The sequence below is a fragment of the Lasioglossum baleicum genome, chromosome 10, assembly GCF_051020765.1.
Source record: "Lasioglossum baleicum chromosome 10, iyLasBale1, whole genome shotgun sequence".
NCBI classification, from domain to species: domain Eukaryota; kingdom Metazoa; phylum Arthropoda; class Insecta; order Hymenoptera; family Halictidae; genus Lasioglossum; species Lasioglossum baleicum.
Genome location: NC_134938.1, coordinates 4,208,961 through 4,226,902, shown reverse-complemented (window position 1 = coordinate 4,226,902; position 17,942 = coordinate 4,208,961). Strand labels below are relative to the sequence as shown.

The 17,942-nt window shown below is 42.4% G+C and overlaps 1 protein-coding gene across 1 annotated transcript in view; it reads right to left on the bottom strand.

Moving 5' to 3' along the window:
• Nucleotides 1-4,209: 4,209 nt before the first annotated feature.
• Su(tpl) (Suppressor of Triplolethal) overlaps nucleotides 4,210-17,942 on the bottom strand; it is a 130,613-nt gene continuing 116,880 nt past the window's right edge. Inside the window, exons 5-10 of the mRNA XM_076432024.1 lie at nucleotides 16,470-16,706; nucleotides 15,949-16,019; nucleotides 15,658-15,867; nucleotides 14,424-15,435; nucleotides 13,610-13,787; nucleotides 4,210-13,500 (exon numbers count right to left, since the gene is read on the bottom strand). Coding sequence (XP_076288139.1) covers nucleotides 13,282-13,500; nucleotides 13,610-13,787; nucleotides 14,424-15,435; nucleotides 15,658-15,867; nucleotides 15,949-16,019; nucleotides 16,470-16,706 — 1,927 coding nt within the window. The 3' untranslated portion in view covers nucleotides 4,210-13,281. The remainder of the gene's footprint in view (nucleotides 13,501-13,609; nucleotides 13,788-14,423; nucleotides 15,436-15,657; nucleotides 15,868-15,948; nucleotides 16,020-16,469; nucleotides 16,707-17,942) is intronic.

Below are 17,942 nucleotides of genomic sequence, written 5' to 3'. Positions count from 1 at the left end.
TCCTCCGCTGATCATAATTATAACGATGACGTAAGCCAGTGATGAGCATCCCGCGGACTATAGTGGGCCAAATGTGGAAACCTAATACAGTGAAGTCCGCGATTCTTGTAAAACAGCCTGTGTTCTGCACGGACAACTATCGCATACCGACATTATTTTTTTATGACTGCGTCTACCGCGCCGAGAGTTTAAACGAAAGCCGAACGTAGAGAAGGACAGCATGACAGTGGAGTGGGTAGGCACTAGACAATGATCGTGGACAGTAAACGCGACTTTACTGTACTGAAAAACTCCATTTTTGTATTAAGGTGGAGTGGGGTTAGTCCGTCTACAGGGCAAGTCCGTTAATTGGTTATTTTTATTATAATATGAACGAAATTTCTCTAGCTTGTATTTATTAATGTAGCATGAAGTACGGATGTAAATCACTGCTAATCGAATGTACAAAAACTTCTTTATTTTTCATTATTTTTTTTATGGGACTTTGACCGATGGGACAGCGAACACGCGGGCAACTGTGTCTCTTTCTTTCCTATACGCTGTCCTTCTGTGCGCCCGAAACTATCATCGTCGATTAAATCACTAAATACAGTTGAAATTATATCGTGCTTGGTATCATTTTAATCAGAAAAATGCCACAAATATATCGGTGAAAGTTTCAGAAAGAAATAATGAAAAGCAAAGAAGTTTTAGCTGCGTATTACGCGCGCGTCGCAACGAACGCAATAATAAATATTTTGTTGGGCCAAATGCGGCCAGTGTTCCGATATTCAGCCCCAGTAAAGTAAGATTCTCGATAAAATGGGGTAGTTTGAGCATCCCCCGCAGAATTTTCAAAGATTTGTATGATTTGATTCTGAAAAATGAATGTATAACATGTGTATTTGTGTATATTTCGTAACTTGTAGGACACGTCCTGAAGTTTTTTCGTTCGGAACAGATTGTTTCGGTACTTACGCGCCAATATAACTGTCTCAGGGCGCAGGACGCAGGGCTCCACTACCTCGTCATCACAGATACGTTATTGTTCTGCCCCCACGCATACGCGAGAAATCTTGGATCATATCGGAACACTGAATGCGGGCCGCGGGTTGCTCATCACTGACCTAAACTAGGCCTGGGCAACGCTGGCTCGCGGAACACACGTGGCTGCTTCTCGTCCACTCCGACAGCGGAGTAGCAGCAGCATCTGTTCCGCGAGAGCCAGCGTATGCCAGGCCTGACCTAAACGATTCGACAGTATCCGGAAAATGAGTGAATAACCTCGAGGAGCGTGCTACCAATGTTGTAATTACGAAGGCTGAAACGGAAACTGTGGAGCACCGAGGTGGTCCGATGAAAAATTCTACACGGTGGAAGAACTTTCGCGCAACCGAACAAACGTTCCGTCGTTCGCCACTCGATAGAGAGTTCCTCTTCCAGTAGAACGACTTCGTCGATCGGTTTTCGCGTATCGATCTCCGTGCAACCTCCGCCGGTCGTTCTGGCAATGTCCAATGCCGAAGTTCCGCGACGCAAATCATTACGGCAACGAACCTAACTTTAGAATGTAACGATCACGCGTGTGTCCCAATGATTCGTGTTGTCACCGAAGGCTAGGCACTCGTTCGATTAAACTTCGCATAAATGACCGTTTGTTACGCGTTTCACCCACTTAAACTTACACGCTACCGCTTGCTTACGTTACTTACATGATTAAGGATTCCTTTATAAATAAATTCAATGGAATTGTATTTGGTATTACAATGTTCCTGTGCGACCGCCGGCTCTGATAACAACACGATCTATTGAGAAAGTTCGTTAACAGACGGACGCGTCCGAATAACGTTTCTAATGGAATAAACGTTAATGACCGTTGTGCGTCGTACGCTGTACATTTCTTAATTGATCAAAACTGGTCGTCGATATCGATCGCAAATGGAAATTGCACACCGGATGGAAAACAGCTTTGACCTGCAAGCTCCGGACAACGCTTCTGCGCGCGTTAAGTACAAGGTCACCGTCAAATGGAATTTAGAATGTCCTCTCGTCACACTTCGCTCTCGAGCGAACTTCGGTGTACTGTCGCAACATGTTCCAAGGGAAAGCCGAAAGAGCGAGGACGCGGAATGGAAGAGAGAAAAGACGAGTACAATTCTGTAATTGTCGCCGGATTAATACACGTCTCCCACTCTAGCCTTCCCCCACGCTTCCCCATTTTTCCCCCGATCTGGCGACTCTGACGTATTTCACCCTTTGCACTCGGTTGTCCTCTCTGAGGCACCACTAAAAATTGCTGTACCATTATTTAAAATATTGTTCACATTACTAAATGTATCGGCATCTAATCAATTACTAAACATTTAGATATTGTATGAGGTATTACAGTATTTTATCGATAAATGTCCCGTCTGGCCGATAAGTGTCCCAGAATTATCCCCACTTCTGCGGGGTGTACTCCCTCGAGGGGCCATGAATCCATGACTAAGCCTAATCCAACGACAAAACTTCTTTATTATTTATTATTTTTTTATGGAACTTTTACCAACATATTCGTGGCATTTTTCTAATAAAAATAATACCAAATATGATATAATTCCGATGATATTTACTTGGGAAAGTTCCACGACTCTCCGCGTCTCTTTCTTTCCCATACGCTGTCCTTCTTTCCGTCGAAAACTTTCGTCGTTCATTACACAAGTAAATATAATTGGATTGATATCATATTTGGTATCATTTTCACTAGAAAAATTCCACTAATATGTTCGTTAAAATTCCCATCAATAAATAATGAAAAATAAACATATTCAGCTGATGATATTAGTTCAGACGTAAATTATACATCATGCAGAATTTAAACCTACATGCAGTACAAACTATTTCCATTATTTATCTTTATCTAGTTAATAATTCCTATTCAGTTCTTCAGTGCCAATAACTGGTACATGTTGTGCCAATAACTGTACCAAATGTGCCAATGACTGTACTATTTGTCTTACGATTGTTATTCAATGGATATATTTGATAATAAAAGATTTACGACTCTAAAAACAGTTTGATTTTGTGGAAAAATGTCTATTGGCTTGTAATAATAGCAAGTTCAGCTCGTTTAAACATTACAAGAAACTAAGATTTTGGCTTAAAATGCCAATCATTGTACAGTTTATCCTAATTGTCCCTGGACAGACCCGTGTTGGGAACAATTATCGATAAAGTACTGTATACCAAATTCATATCCATGAAATTTCAAAAAAGTCATAGGGAATGGAAATATTCTAGATCGGAAGAGATGTTTAATTTTCCAGTTAAAATAGCTCCGAGTGCAAAGGGTTAACACTTAACCTCCCGGAAGCCTTTATTAATAGGATTTTCAACGATTTTGCTGCACCAAAAGAGAGCATAGAAATTTTCTTTTATATTGCAATCTTAGATGAAACTATTAGATGACGTTATTGAGGGTGACTTGTCGGTTCATAATGAAAATTGCTGTTGCTACTGGAGGTTCCATTAAAAAGTGTTTAGCCATGTGTCATAGATTTTTCAAAATTATGCTATATTCACCGGTCGGCAACGTGTTAATATAGAAACGAACAGCCAAAGCGAAATGAGGGGAGCATTCCCGATCGAATTGAGCAAACGAGGATTGCGAACGAGGAAATTGCCTAGCTCGATCGAACCGCGAATTAGATACCGCCCACCGAAAGACACCGAAGAAGATGTTCGCGTGGACCAGGTGTCCAAGGATTCTTTCTCGACACATTTCGCTGATGTTCGTCCGGTTACCTCGCGCGTGAAGTCGCGTGGATAAATTTCTCGTTAAAAATTTGTCTAACTGTTATGCCCCTCCGATAATGGTGCGTATTCGCGGGCGAACAAGGAAGAGTCTTAGATAAAATTTGATTATGTATCCCTCCACGATCATGTTTGCCTCTGAACGCGTTCACCAGCGCGGCGGACGTGGTTCCAGCGTACTTTACCCCGTCCACGCCAATCGAATTACTTGAAATTAAGGCGGCGCGAACGGAGAGATGTTCGTCGGTGACCGATGTCCGCCTCGGCGACGAATGGCGTCGATCGTTCGAGCAAATATCGAAGCAAAGATAACGCGTGTTAGAGTTTGTCCTCCTTGTCGGCTCGCTCGCGAGTTGATATCGTTTTCACGTACGAAATAATGCACATAAAATTACGCTAAGTATTCTTGTATATATATATTTTTTCTTTTGTTATATGTATATATATATATATATATATATATGTATATGTATGTATAGTCCTTTACTCTCGCTTCGCTAGAATTGGCACTTGGATTTTCTGTGTTTTCCTTTTTTCACCCTTAAGCTTCGAACAAATTAAAGAGTATGTGAATAGAGAGATAGAGAGTGGACAGGGAGAGAGAGAAAGAGAGAGAGAGAGAGACGTACTGTTCGAGCACTTTGCGCGGGTCGATACACACACTTTGATTCGAGAGAACTTTATTCTGCACACACATTGTTTCTACGTCGGAGTTAAATATCATTCAATGACATTTAGCTGATAAGACACTACCGTATATGTATATGTGTTCGCAAGTAATCGACGATAAGCATGAATCACTTTCCACGATCTCGACGGTTCAACGATCCTGACCGCGGTAGATCCAATTGGCTATCAGTCGCACGGATCTCTACGACTTATCTAACGAAACGGGGGAGAGAACAAAATGATAGCGATCGCGTCGGTCGATCTCGCGAAACAGTACGGGTCCGACAATAATCGTTCGTTTCCGAAAGCCAAGAACAAATGAAAAAGAAGGCACTACGATCGTTTCAAGGCGAATCAAACATGCAACAAAGGAGAACGATTCCAAACGCGAAATCAACTCCCCCGATTTTATTGGTTACTTTTTTCTTAATTTCGTGGAACATTATAACCGAGTTACGTTCGTTTTAGGGAAAGATATCGTACGAATCGTTCAGAGAATTGAGAACATATTGATATTGATCGTGTACGTCGGGACTGGGCAGTGTGTCGCCAGATTATGACTAGTCTCCCACTCTACCTTACCCTAGTGATGGGCATTCGCTACTCTGTCTTACAAAGTTTCCGAACAAATCGATCGCCACAGAGTTTCGAAGAAATTCTTCAAACTCTTGAAAGTCTTGAAAATTTTAAAAGTCTTGTTAATCTTAATATTGGGTTGGCGAGAAAGTAATTTCGGTATTTTAAGGTGAAACAAAATCGAATTTCTCTATTCAAGCGTTGAACTTTAAATCTTTAAATCAATAAAATACTTTCTTATTTATTCTCTTTGGCAAAGGATCATCGAACAAAAGGGAAAATATCTTATTTATTAAAATTCATTGTTTGGATAAAAAAAATTGGGCTCTATTTCACCTTAAAATACCGAAATTACTTTCTTGCCAACCCAATAAATGTTATACCCTTTTGTTCAAGGTTTCATAATAAATATTATCATTAGACTGCGGATCTTTATGCAAAGGAAAATATTCTTGCCTGAATTGCAACAAACTGGAGTGAAATAGAAATTTATTTTCTTCCCTATCACGTTTAGTAGGTTGAAAATAATATAATAGTATGTTTAAATCTTCCTATTTTAAATTACACCTCCCCACTTTTGTCATAAATGCATAAAACCCGCAGTCTAATTACCATATTGGTACGTTCACACTGTTATTCATCCCAATGACGTAATAATTACACTGCGGATCTTTATGCAAAATAAAAATGTTCCTCATTGATTGTGGGACGCAGGAATAAAATAAAAAATGATTTCATCCCTTAATGACTTCGTTGCATTAAAAACGACATTGGAATGTTCTTAAAGTTTTCTAATCCTTTACCGTTTTATATTTCACTCAGCCAATTTCTTCATTCTCTTCATTCAATTTCTTCATTCAAAAATTCCCAGCTGGCAATAATCGTTTCGTGATAGACGTAACATTTCAATAGTCCCAATTCTTACAAACCTCCCACAGTTTGAAGGCTTTCAAGACTTTCAAGACTACGAAGATTTTCTAGACTTTCTTGCAAGTGACTCGAATCTTTTGCGATTCAGGTCCCATCACTACCGGCGACCGATGTACACGGTAAACATCCAGGGAAACGATTGTACGAAGTTCACGGATACGGACCGGAAAAGGGGTGGAGAGATGAACTGTTTTTTTGATGCTCGAAGAAGCTTTCGCAGCGAAAGCGGCAACGAATGCACGGAAACAATTATTACGACTTATCAAATGCATTGTTAAGAGCACTTACATTCGCGAAGACGTTACTTTCTGTACAGAGAGTTCTGCCAGGATCGCGAGGGACAGTTTCGCGAGTCTGAAGGAACCATTGACAAACTCGATTCCTTCCCCCCTCCCCCATTCTTTCCTCCATAGTTCTCGTTACTTCACTTTTTAAGTATTTCTCCCGTGAAACATTTATTGCATCGTTTACGTAAGTTGCACTTGGAACTCCTAGTATTCTCGTGTGGTCTCTCTGTGTGTGTATATGTGTGTGTCTTAGCTCAGTCTCTTTGGCACTGCTTATACTCTGTTCGTCGACCGGGTTTTTTTTCATCGAAGAATCTCGCGTTTAAAGGTTCGAGGAAAATTTCTTCTCGACGCTTTTTCCGCTCGGAAACGAATTCGTTCTAATATAATTATATTCGTAGTTATAAAACGGATACAGTGATAATCAAGATATGCCACGTAGTTAGGTCCTCCATCTTATCGTACTTGATGAACCGGGAAGAAATTTCGTTCGGTCTTAAAGGTATCGTTTTAGCGTTATTCGTTGCTCCGAAATTCCGTAGAAAATATTTTCTAGGTAAAATGGAAACGGCCGCTCCGTATGTGGGTTAACGAGCTGCCGCGTTAACCCCGAAAACAAAGTGCAGAGGCAGCGAAAGGGAATATCACCTTTGTCGAGCGAATAAAGAAAAAATTGGTCGATCGGATTGCCGGACCGGAACCCACCTATATATATATAGATCGTCCTTTTTGTTTCTCACTGAACCATCGTACACCGAAGTGGATATGTATGGCACAGTATATATGACAGTGTCGAAACGAATCCCTGAAAATTCTTTTTTCCTTTCTCGTCCTATCATCTCCGCAATTCCACTCTTTTCACTCGGCAAATGAACGAAATCTCTGATCAACTCTGTTCTACTCGTCCGCGTTTATTTCGCTCCTCGGACATTCGCCTGCGTTTCTGCTACAAATGAAAAGAGAAAAAAAAACATAACAGGGACAGAGAGAGAGAGAGAGAGAGAGACAGAGAGAAAGAACAGAAAATAATAAACGGCGAGAGAGTGTAATGAAATGAAAATAAAAAGAAACGCATAAACATAATATTTCATAATTTTTATTACATACTTTTTTTTTTGTAATTGTTTGTAAATGCAAGGAAAAAAGTGAGCAAAAAAAATAAGATACCTATATTAATATTATCTACAAATCGGAGCGTAGTCCAATTCATAACAACGAAATATATTAACCAATTCCTGTACCTCTTTAATTACAACCCATGTATTCCGACGTACCGATTTTACAATCCTCGATTTATCTATGAACACACACACGATAGACTTCGTAAATCGTTGATATATATTTATAATATATATTCATTTTTATACATATATATTTATATATACAGGCTGAGTCACCTGACGTTGTCACATCAAATGTCTTTGTTGTTTTCGAAAATAGATTAAATGTTTTGAAAGAATTTTTGTTTTCATGTAATTTTTTCTTAGAGCATATCAAAGTTACCTTCATTTTTTTAAACGGAACCACCATTTTTTCGAACATCTATTAGGTTGTTGCATATGAAATGTCCGATTTTTAGCAATGACAATAAACAAACACCATTTTGTATAACCCAATGTATTCTATCTACAAATTTCAAGTTTCTTGATTGTACAGTGAATCCTCTGTAAACGCAAAAAGGACGTACACGATAAACGCAACTGTAGTAATGTCGGCACAGTTCAATGACCTGTGCGTCCCCAAAAAAAACAAAAATCTTTTTTATTATTACTTATTTTTTTATGAAACTTTCACCAATATATTTGTGGTATTTTTCTGATTAAAATAAGACCAAACACGATATAATTTCAACTGTATTTAGTGGTTTAATCGACGATGAACGTTTCGTGCGCAAGGAAGGACAGCGTATGGGAAAGGAAGAGACGCGGAGAGTTTTACACGCCAGAGTTGGGCAATAATAATTAATTACATGAGTATTTAATTACATCGTCAATTACGTATGCAAAAGTGGATTATAATTACAATAAGAAAACGGTTAAATGGTCCGAAACATAAAAATTAGTGGTTTAAAAGAACAATTACACTGAAGTAATTGTTAGACACGATTACAGTTACTGTAATTTTGCAATTACTCCTTTCACAATTACAGTGATTCGTCATTGTATTTCTACAATTTCAAATTACAACATTTTGGAGTTCAAATTGCTTCGAGTGCAAAGGGTTAAATCCAGTGGATTTCTTTTTGTGGAGTCTGCTAAAAGAGACTGTGTACAAGAGCAACATCACAGCATGTGCGAAGTTCACCTCGGATGTACTTGTCAGAGTTTAACATTCCCACAAAATCCGTTTACAGGCATGCATCGACGTAGACGGTCATCATTTCGAACATTTATGAATTACAGGTATTCTGCTTCCATATTTTCGTTTTACACGTCTTTTCTGTCCGTGACCTTGAATGACCTTGAGTAATTATAGTCACCGAATTCGTAATTGAAGGGACTATCATCGTAGACGTTTAAAAAAGGGTGGTTCCATTTAAAAAAATGAAGATGACCTCGATATTTTACCATTCAACTTTGTTCTCAAGTCATTTAATGTATCCTTGAAAACAACAAATCTATTCGAGGTGATAACGTTAGGCGACTCGCCCTGTATCTATATATGTATAAAAATCGGTTAGCATATTAGATCCTGACGTTCATTTCCGGTGTGATTCTCGCGTCCTCGCAAGTACTCGTTCCGATCAGTAGCGAAATACTTGTCAACACTGTGCCATGCATTCCAGAAGCGCTCAAAATTCTCCGTTTCCTCCTCCATCATGTGATGATACGTCTCGTGGACAAAAATTTTCGATATTACCGTTCGGCCGCAGGAAAATTGTAATTTAACGTGTCGAAATACGCGCGGGGCCATCAGCGGAACGTTAACAATAATTGCAGACAAAACATAACATAAAGAAGAAATACATTGCACAGAGAAATAAGAAGGGAGTGGTAGATTACAGAAACAAAAGACAAAGAACAAGCGAAAGAAGTGGAATTCATTGGTTTGTTTGTTTTTTTTTTGGAAGTTTTCTTTTTACGGAGATAAAGATAAAATAATAAATTAAACGACTACCGACTTACGAACTAATAGAACTAAATTTCGATCATCGGCGAACTGAAATTTCGAACTGTTCTAGAACACTCTTTTTCTCGTTAACATGATGTACTTTGCTGAAGGTGTCTTTTATAATGCTCGATAAAGCGACCGATAATTCGTTCTGAAAGGTGTTTCTCTTTCACTGAAATTTGACTGTTGTCGTTTTCTTTTCGGTTTATAAATAACGCGACTGTGGCGCGGATAAAAAAAGAGGGTGCTAAATCGCAACGGAACGATGCGCGATAAAATTCCAGCAAAAACATAACAGAAATACCGTCGTACAACCGACTCTCTTAAAAAAACGTGTCTTCGTCAATCAGGCAAATTTGTCAAACATAAAACCATTAAATTCACGTTACACTACGAATTCCAATTAAAAATGATATACGCATTAGATAAAAGACACAACAAAAATTCACGTTTCACATGCTTGGATAAGATTCGCAGACTAAATCAAAGAAAATATCGTTTGATTGCTGTCGCAATCCGAATCGCGGAAGGAAAGGCTCGAACGGGTATCGTAGAAGCTGTACAAATCTTATCGTTTCGAACTACGGATGCACGGTATCGTGGATTACGTGATCGGGTAATTAGTCGTTAGTTGATTAAAACCGGAACGCGTCCAGGAAATGAATCGTTTCACCGAAAGACATTCGCGAACATGCCAAGCGTCGCGTTTTACTTTTACACCCGCAGTTTGCTTCACTGCGAATCGCGATGAACGACGAGGCAATCGTTTAAACAAACATTCGACTCGCGATATGTTACGTACGAAGCAAAAGGACACAGTGTTTTGGTTCTTCGAACAACCTTTTCTGTCAATACCCGACACTACCTGTTTCAGATAGACTCTCGAAGACGAACAGCAACATTGCTGCAGACTTCTACCCTTTCTTGGATAAATTAATTTACAATTAATGCGTAACAATACGAAACTTAACAAGTCGAATGATTGAACATCGTAGAAGCCTTTCAGGTATCGACGTAACACGAAGGTAAAACCAATTCGTAAAGCTGCCGAATAAATTGTCGATATTTCGGTGAAAAAGCAAAAAGTACGTTGAAAAAGCAAAGACACGTTTCGAGGCACCCTGTACGTCGGACGAACGCGAGCTGTGTTCTTTCTTCCGTTGTTTCTCATCGTCAACCCTATCACAATACTTTGCCAGAACCAAACGCGCGAACAGCTTGTCGAACGTGAAACAAAACCAGCACGCAACGAAGAAAAAGTTCACTTTGCGCGTGTCGTATACGAATCTAGAAGGCAACGTCGACTAAGAAACCGGAAATAAAGAAGAACACGCGATAATGTAAAATGTGAACCGTTGCACAAAGGTGTACCCCGGTTCGACAGTTCATCTACGCTCGTATATATAAAAACGATAATCAAATTAATATACAGCAAAAAAGATTTAAAAGGCATCAGAAACATCAACGTCATAAACTTTCGTCACACATTCAGTGGAAAACATTGGCTCAACAGGGTGATTCGTAATTGGAGATTGGCGGCGTGGAGAATTAAAACACGGAACACAGAGCAAGAACATACGTAGGCCTTGTGTCGTAGATTGCGGAGGACGTGTCTGCCGGAAACTGATGAAGGGATCGACGTCGCGGAACATTCGATGGAATGAATTCAATTTCTAATCTACAGAGTTCTCGGACATGTGGATTCCTTAATTATTTCAAGCAGACGAGACTTCTATTTAAGATGGTAAAACGATGGAAATCTATCTCTCGGTGCAAAGAATTTCTCTGATTTCACGTTCCGCGTTTATCCTCCGAGCAACCGACACGTAATTACGAGTCACCCTGTACGTATACTTAACATCGTTTCTCTTCCTTCGTTCCAGGCGAATCGTAGGGCCTAACGCAGCTCTCTCGCGTGTACCTAACCTACCTACCTATCCGAACAATAATATAATAGCAATGGCGACGATAATAATATTAATAGTATTCATCGTCGTAATAATAATTACACGAAGAAGGTATTACTTGCACGCGAAGAAAAGGCGCACCTGTACAATGTATAACTATATGTTATCGCCGACGACGATTATTAATTACTAACGAAACCTGTCTTCGTGTCTCGACTCCTCGTAACATCATCGTTATCATTACTATTATTAATATTAATATTATCGTATTCCATATTCATATCTTCTTCTTTTTTTTTTTTAACATTTTCACGTTGCCGCGTGTAAAATCGATGACGATGGCGCTCAGCATTCTCCCTTTCAATGACTACTGCGTTCGAAATAGTAAAAAATGGGTCTACCCTAGCGTTACGATATACACAACCGGAATCACTACGAGCGATCGCGTGAATCTTCAATCATCCGTAGACAGCCGTCTAAGCCTCTTGCTCCGCTCTCGGACGAGGCTCGACCGGCCGCGATCAGTTGATTTTGCTCGGTCAATTATCACTTTATGGCAGGTAATTCTAAATAGAGTACTTTACGTGTTTCGCCGTTTCTCGTTGTCCGACGGTCTATCGCGCGATTGATCATCCCTCGAGTTGTGTCGCTCGCTTTTGTCTGCCGAGTCGAAGCAGCCCTCCGGGGAGGAGGCCTCTCGCGGGAACCCGAGGCTCTGCTCGTCAGAACCTGAAGAAGAACAACCGAGTCTCTCTCTCCCTGGCGGAAAGCTGTGTTTTCGGTGTCGCGTGTCCCGTGTTCCGCTCTCGCTCCGGCGGAGAACAACGGGGAAAAGAAGACGAGAAAGCGAAAGAAAGAAAAAGAACAACAAAAAATAGTACGGGGGACAGAAGAGAGAAATGTATAGTAGGAAGAAAAGAGTAATGGCGAGCAGCAGGCGCGGAATCCAACGCTTGATCCGCGCGCCGGCTCGTGGACAGTCTCCCTGTGCTATAGTCTCCCTTTCATTATTTTTTTTTTCCTTCCGGCGGAAAAGAAAAGCAGTATTTAGTCTCCCCCGGACCGTGGCACGTGATAAGCCCTACTACCATTTTTTTTGGACCCACTTCTCGCGCGTTCTCGCATTTTTGTTTCGTTTTTTTTTCTTCTTCTTCTTCGTATCGACGTTTATTTTCTTTTTGTTTGTTTCTTTGTTTCCTTTAATTCTACGTACTCTTAAACTGGACGACACACTTGGACGTGCGCACGGTAAGTAACTTATCGTAGAGTTAATTACTCGCTCTCCTCCCGTTTGCCTTCGTTCGTCGCCTCTCCGATAGAGTCTATCGTTTATCAGCATCATCATCATCCTCATCCCTATCCTATCGTCGGAGGACAACCGCGTAAAAAAAGCACACATACGCGCGGTTTACTACACACCTGGACTCTCCGCGAATGCCCTTTTAAACCACGCGCGGTTTTCTTCTTCTCCGTTTTAGCGGTTATCAACTTTCTCGTTTCCTACCCCTTCCCGCCTTCGCTTGCTCTATTCGTTCTTGTTCGTTCTTTCTCGCGACCCCATCCCCCAATCCCCGCGCTTTGCAAACGTACCGATTGTCGTAAAGCCTTCATCGGTGATTAACCCGTTGGTCAAACGCACAGCGAACGGTGCGTAACACGCGGCAAAGGTCGGAGAGATCACAGTCGCGTTTTAATCACGATTACAAAGAAATCTTCGACCTTCGCGCGAATGGGTTCGCACCGTGAAGGTATCTTTTTCTTTGCCTTCTTAACCTTCTTCTTCTTCTTAATCTTCATCTTCTTCCCTGTGATGCGTTATGAATATCTTGTAACTCCGGCTCAGAGTACACGACTGGTTTAGTTATATGCTTTTTATTTTCTCTTTCGGCGATAGAACCCAGGAACCATGTGGACTGTTTAGATCAGCCTTGGAACATGCCGAGAAAATGCAAATTCTGCGACAACGGAGACAGCAGCGTATCGACAACCGAGATAAGGTAGAGGATAAGAGGTGGCCTTTTCAGTTTATGTCAGTAGTGCAAACTGTTGATATCCTGGATTGCGTTGCTACCGTCGGCGGTGGACGCGGCCGGCATACTGCCGCCGCAGTTCTGCGAATCGTACTCGAAGACCAACCGCTTAATGTGGCTCAGCTTGTCGTGCAGATAGTGGAACCGACATTTCGTTCGCTTATGTACAGGGTCCCGTTTCGCCTCGTGATACTCCTGGACAATCTTCTGTCTTATCTCCTGCAAGCCGCAAAACGAACGCGGTTAATAACATCCTGTATCTCTAATCTCATTTCGAATATAACTATGTATACTTTAATAACGTCCTGCAATCTCTCTTTTTCATTACCTGATATTCGTCCCAGTTTTCATTTCTCTCTTCCTGCTGCAACCGCTCCTGAAGTTGAGTGAACCGTCTCGAGACCTTGGCTACTTGAGTGTGCAACCTTCGGTACTCCTCGTAGTCCGCGTTGAACTCCGCCTTGTAACGTCTTCTTTGTTCCGCGCTGCTTATTGTCGTGAAGTATCTGCGGATCGAGTATCGATTAGAGTAACTGCGAAACGTGGAGATAATAGTTACGTTGTAGTCCAATCAACGAAAAGTTGTAGAGGGAAATCGAAGGAACACCATTTTTTATTTTGGGTCTTTGTCTGGACTAGTTAGGAGGTCCCCTATTTCGGTTTTCCGCGTATATCTCGGAAACTATGCGTCCTAGCGATAAAACCATTCCATACAAAATTAAAGCTGACAATATGTGCCATAAGATTGATTCTATTCAGTTTTTCGCTATCTCGCATAGTTTCCGAGATATCCGCGCTCAAAGTTCACTAATTGTGCTGAAGAGCTAAAAATTTCTTTTTCACAATTAGGGATCTTTGAGCGCGGATATTTCGGAAACTATGCGACATAGCGAAAAACTGAATGGAGTCAATCTTATGGCACATTTTGTCAGCTTTAATTTTGTATAGAATAGTCTTATCGCTAGGACGCATAGTTTCCGAGATATAGGGGGTAAAACCGAAGAAGGGGACTTTTAGTATGTTTACCTCCTAACTAGTCCAAACAAAGTCCCAAAGTTAAAAATCGTGTTCCTCTTCCATTTCTCTCTACACCCCTCTTATGAGCATTCATCGACTGGACTATTATCAAAGGGGAGACTCACGTGAGGTAGTCCGGGTACTCGGATGATTTCGGGCTCTCGGATAGGTCGAGGTTGCAGGTGGACGTGGTGACGGTGGTGTCCTCGTTGCCACCGTAATCGAGACAAGCCAGGTCGTAGGAGTTGCCGCTGTTTCCGGTGTTTCTCTTCTTGGTATCCCGGTCCTTGTCGCCGCCTCGTCCCCTGTCGTTCCTGTCGTTCCTATCGTTCCTATCGTTCCTATCATTCCTCTCGTTCCTGTCGTTCCTCTCGTTCCTATCGCCCCTGTCTTTCCTGTCAATGCCGTTCGACGAACTACCACTGTAACTAGCTGCACTACCACCGTCAGTCACGGCACTCGAGCGCGGCACGAAATCGACCGCTAGCAGCCCGTTGCCAACAGCACCGTCCGCCGCCGCCGTCTTCCCGGCGGCATGGTAGTGGCGGTTGCTGCCATGGCTCAACAAATTACTATGGGCTACACTACTATGAGAATTATGGCTGGTGGACGAGCCGGTGCCGGCGTTGCTCCCCTGCGACGTGGGCCCGGCGCTAGCTACCATCACCGTGTCCCGGTGGCCACCGGTCCGGTTGTTCTCCTCACTATCACTGGTCGGTGTCAAGCACGGTTTACCGGCTCCATAGCTGCCACCGCGTAGCACATCACTGTTCGCTGTTCTTTCCGGCCGGTAATCGCCGCGACGATCACGCTGATGTTGCCTCTGGTCCCAACCGTCAACCACACCGCTGCCACCACCACTAGCACTACTACTACCACCGGCTCCACCGCCGGTAACTCCACTCACACTGTTATTACTATTACTACCACCACTACCAGTCGTCCTTCCGTTCTCCGCAGCCATCGGCGAAACCGAGGGCGGCTCCGGCTTCTTGCAATGCGACACGCGCTGCTTCTTCGTCGGCAGACCGTCGTTCCCCTGGTAGTAACCCGGCCGCTTCGCTCCCAAAGACGGCGGCGGAGCCGTGATCGCCGGCGGGGAACCCGGATGAGTGGAATTCGGCGATTGTCCGCTGCCTGCAACAGGTTCGCAATCGTGTTACATACATGTGGTGCTACCTACTACTACTCTTTATTCTACAATGAATAATATGTTAGTGGTCTCGGCGCAACGGTTCGATCAACTAATTACGAAAAAGCAAATTCGTTGCGCCGAGAGAACACTAACATATTATTCATTTTACAATCATACGATCGATAATTCAAACAATCTTTATTCCACGGGCAGGAAAAGCTTACCGCTGGATCCACCGTCGCTGGAGCCAGGAGGAGTAAGATTCTGAGGTTTCCTCCTCTTCAGCATAGCCTTCTCCTGCTCGGTGTAATAAGGCCAGTCTTCCTGAACGTCGTTCCACACATACCTCTGCAGATGATACGTGTTATCCCTCATGAAGGCCAGCTGCTTCAGAATCGGCGTCATGATACTACGCTCTCGTTCTTTTATACCCTCTGGAAACAGAATTGCAGGTTAGACGAACGGTTCAGATGATTTCAATGATACCCTGACACCACATTTGATTCGTCGCTCACCTTTGTTTATGCGGTCGTACAGCTCAGGCTTTTTAAATGGCCTCAAAGCAAGGAGATGGATAAGCCTCTCCCTGTTGAAGAGAAACAATCGTTAGCGACTAGTTTTTTTTTTTCAAATGCGGACCAAATGGATTGAATTTTATTTCTCAGACGTAATGATCGTTTCTAACTACTGTTGTGGGACTACTTGAGATTGTGATTCGGAACTTGTTGATCGTGTACTCGACGCATTAGGCTGCTATTAGACTTGGCCACTGGTGGCGCCACCGAATTGAAGAGCTTTTATGAATCGGTAACTGGTGGTACCACCAAGCGTTCATTCCCGCTGTCGATGCAACGGTGTGTCGTGCTCTTATTTATTTTACGATAAATTTGGTGGTATTTTGAATGTCAATGTCGTCAATTGTTCATGTTTTCGCGATGCTGGTGGCGCAACTTGGTGGCTTTGTCTAATAGGCTACTTACGTTCTTAATTATTGATTAACCAATAAACAAAGTAAAATCGTCGTTACGGAACGTACTTCAATGGCCTGCGCATGACATCGGAGACCTTCTTCTCCATTGGATTCCGGACTGGCGGTGGATTACTATTAGCGGCTGGCTTGTAGGAGGAAGACGTCAGTCTCTGCTGGGTGTTGAACGATGGAATGCTCGTCGATTCCCGATGCCTCGAGTTCGATTGAGGTATGGGCCTTCCGGTCGTTTTCAGCTTCACCTTGCGTCCGATGTCCGGCCCATTTGCCTTGATCACCCTGGTGCTGCACCGAGCAAACAAACATCACGATAAGTATACACGTGTTACGTATGCAGACGTTTCCGTTGGTGAGACGCTTGACCCTTCCGGGGATATGTGTCGAAACAAGGGCCCTAGTCAAGAACAAGGGCTTACTCGGAATCGATAAAGCTTTGGGCGCTTGCAGGCGATGCAGCGAGATGCATAGATATCTTATTTTTAAATTACATTACAGTTACACATAGCCTACAAGGAATCCCAGCGACAATCGCAGCGATACGTCGGGTGATCCTTCGTCAAGTGATATACGTGAAATAAATGATCACAAATACGTCATTATGTTTAATTTTATTGTGTTTTATATATGAGAATACAATATACCTTCAAACTAGTGGGTTGTCAAATCATTTCAACGAAAAAATGATTACATTAGTTCTGTTCACAAAAATCGGATTTCTTGCAAAATGCTGAGGTCGTAGACAAATTTTGAGACCAGATTTGAAATCAGGAAATGATGTGTGGCATGTTAAAAAGAAAAAATTTTCCGCACGTGGTATTGAAAAAACCGCAATTTTCTTGAAATTGTGAAAGTTTAACGAATTTTCTCAAGGTTATAAAACGTTCGTACCATAATCTCCCTATTTTTCTCATATTCTGCCAAGTTACAGCTTTAATTTTAAAGAAATTTCATCGCTCTACCTCATTTCTATGGAAAGTTCTTTGATTTTGTCTCCGATTTGGACGAAAGGTCCCACTGTGCGACGTGGCGGTCTCGCTGAAAAAAGTAATACGTCCCCGATAGAGCGTCTCGCGGCGTCACGATTTATGAGACGTCCGAACGCCGATGGAAAATCCGTGTTGCATAGCGATATGACCGAACACGACGCGCGCGGGGTTGGCTAATTTATTTAACGGCGTGACGGTCAAGGCTAAAAGCGCCTCACAAGTGCGACTTTGTCACGGGCTCTCGAGCCTTTCGTCCCGGTATTTGCGCGCCTCGTGACAAAAGCGTTATCGCGACACGGTTTACACGAGCGAATTACGTAACGGGGCTGGGAGGAGCGGATTTTCGTTGGAGAGAGGAGTTGGGGAAGGGAAAAAGAGAGAAAAGGAAAGACACGGACAGCCTCGGATAATGGAAATTCTATTGTCGTTGTCGTCGACGAGGACGTCACGAGAGAGCATTGCACCGGGTCCGCATGGTCTAAGCCGTGGACGTCGCATAACGATGTTATCCAACTAGCACCCGTTACGTAATGGC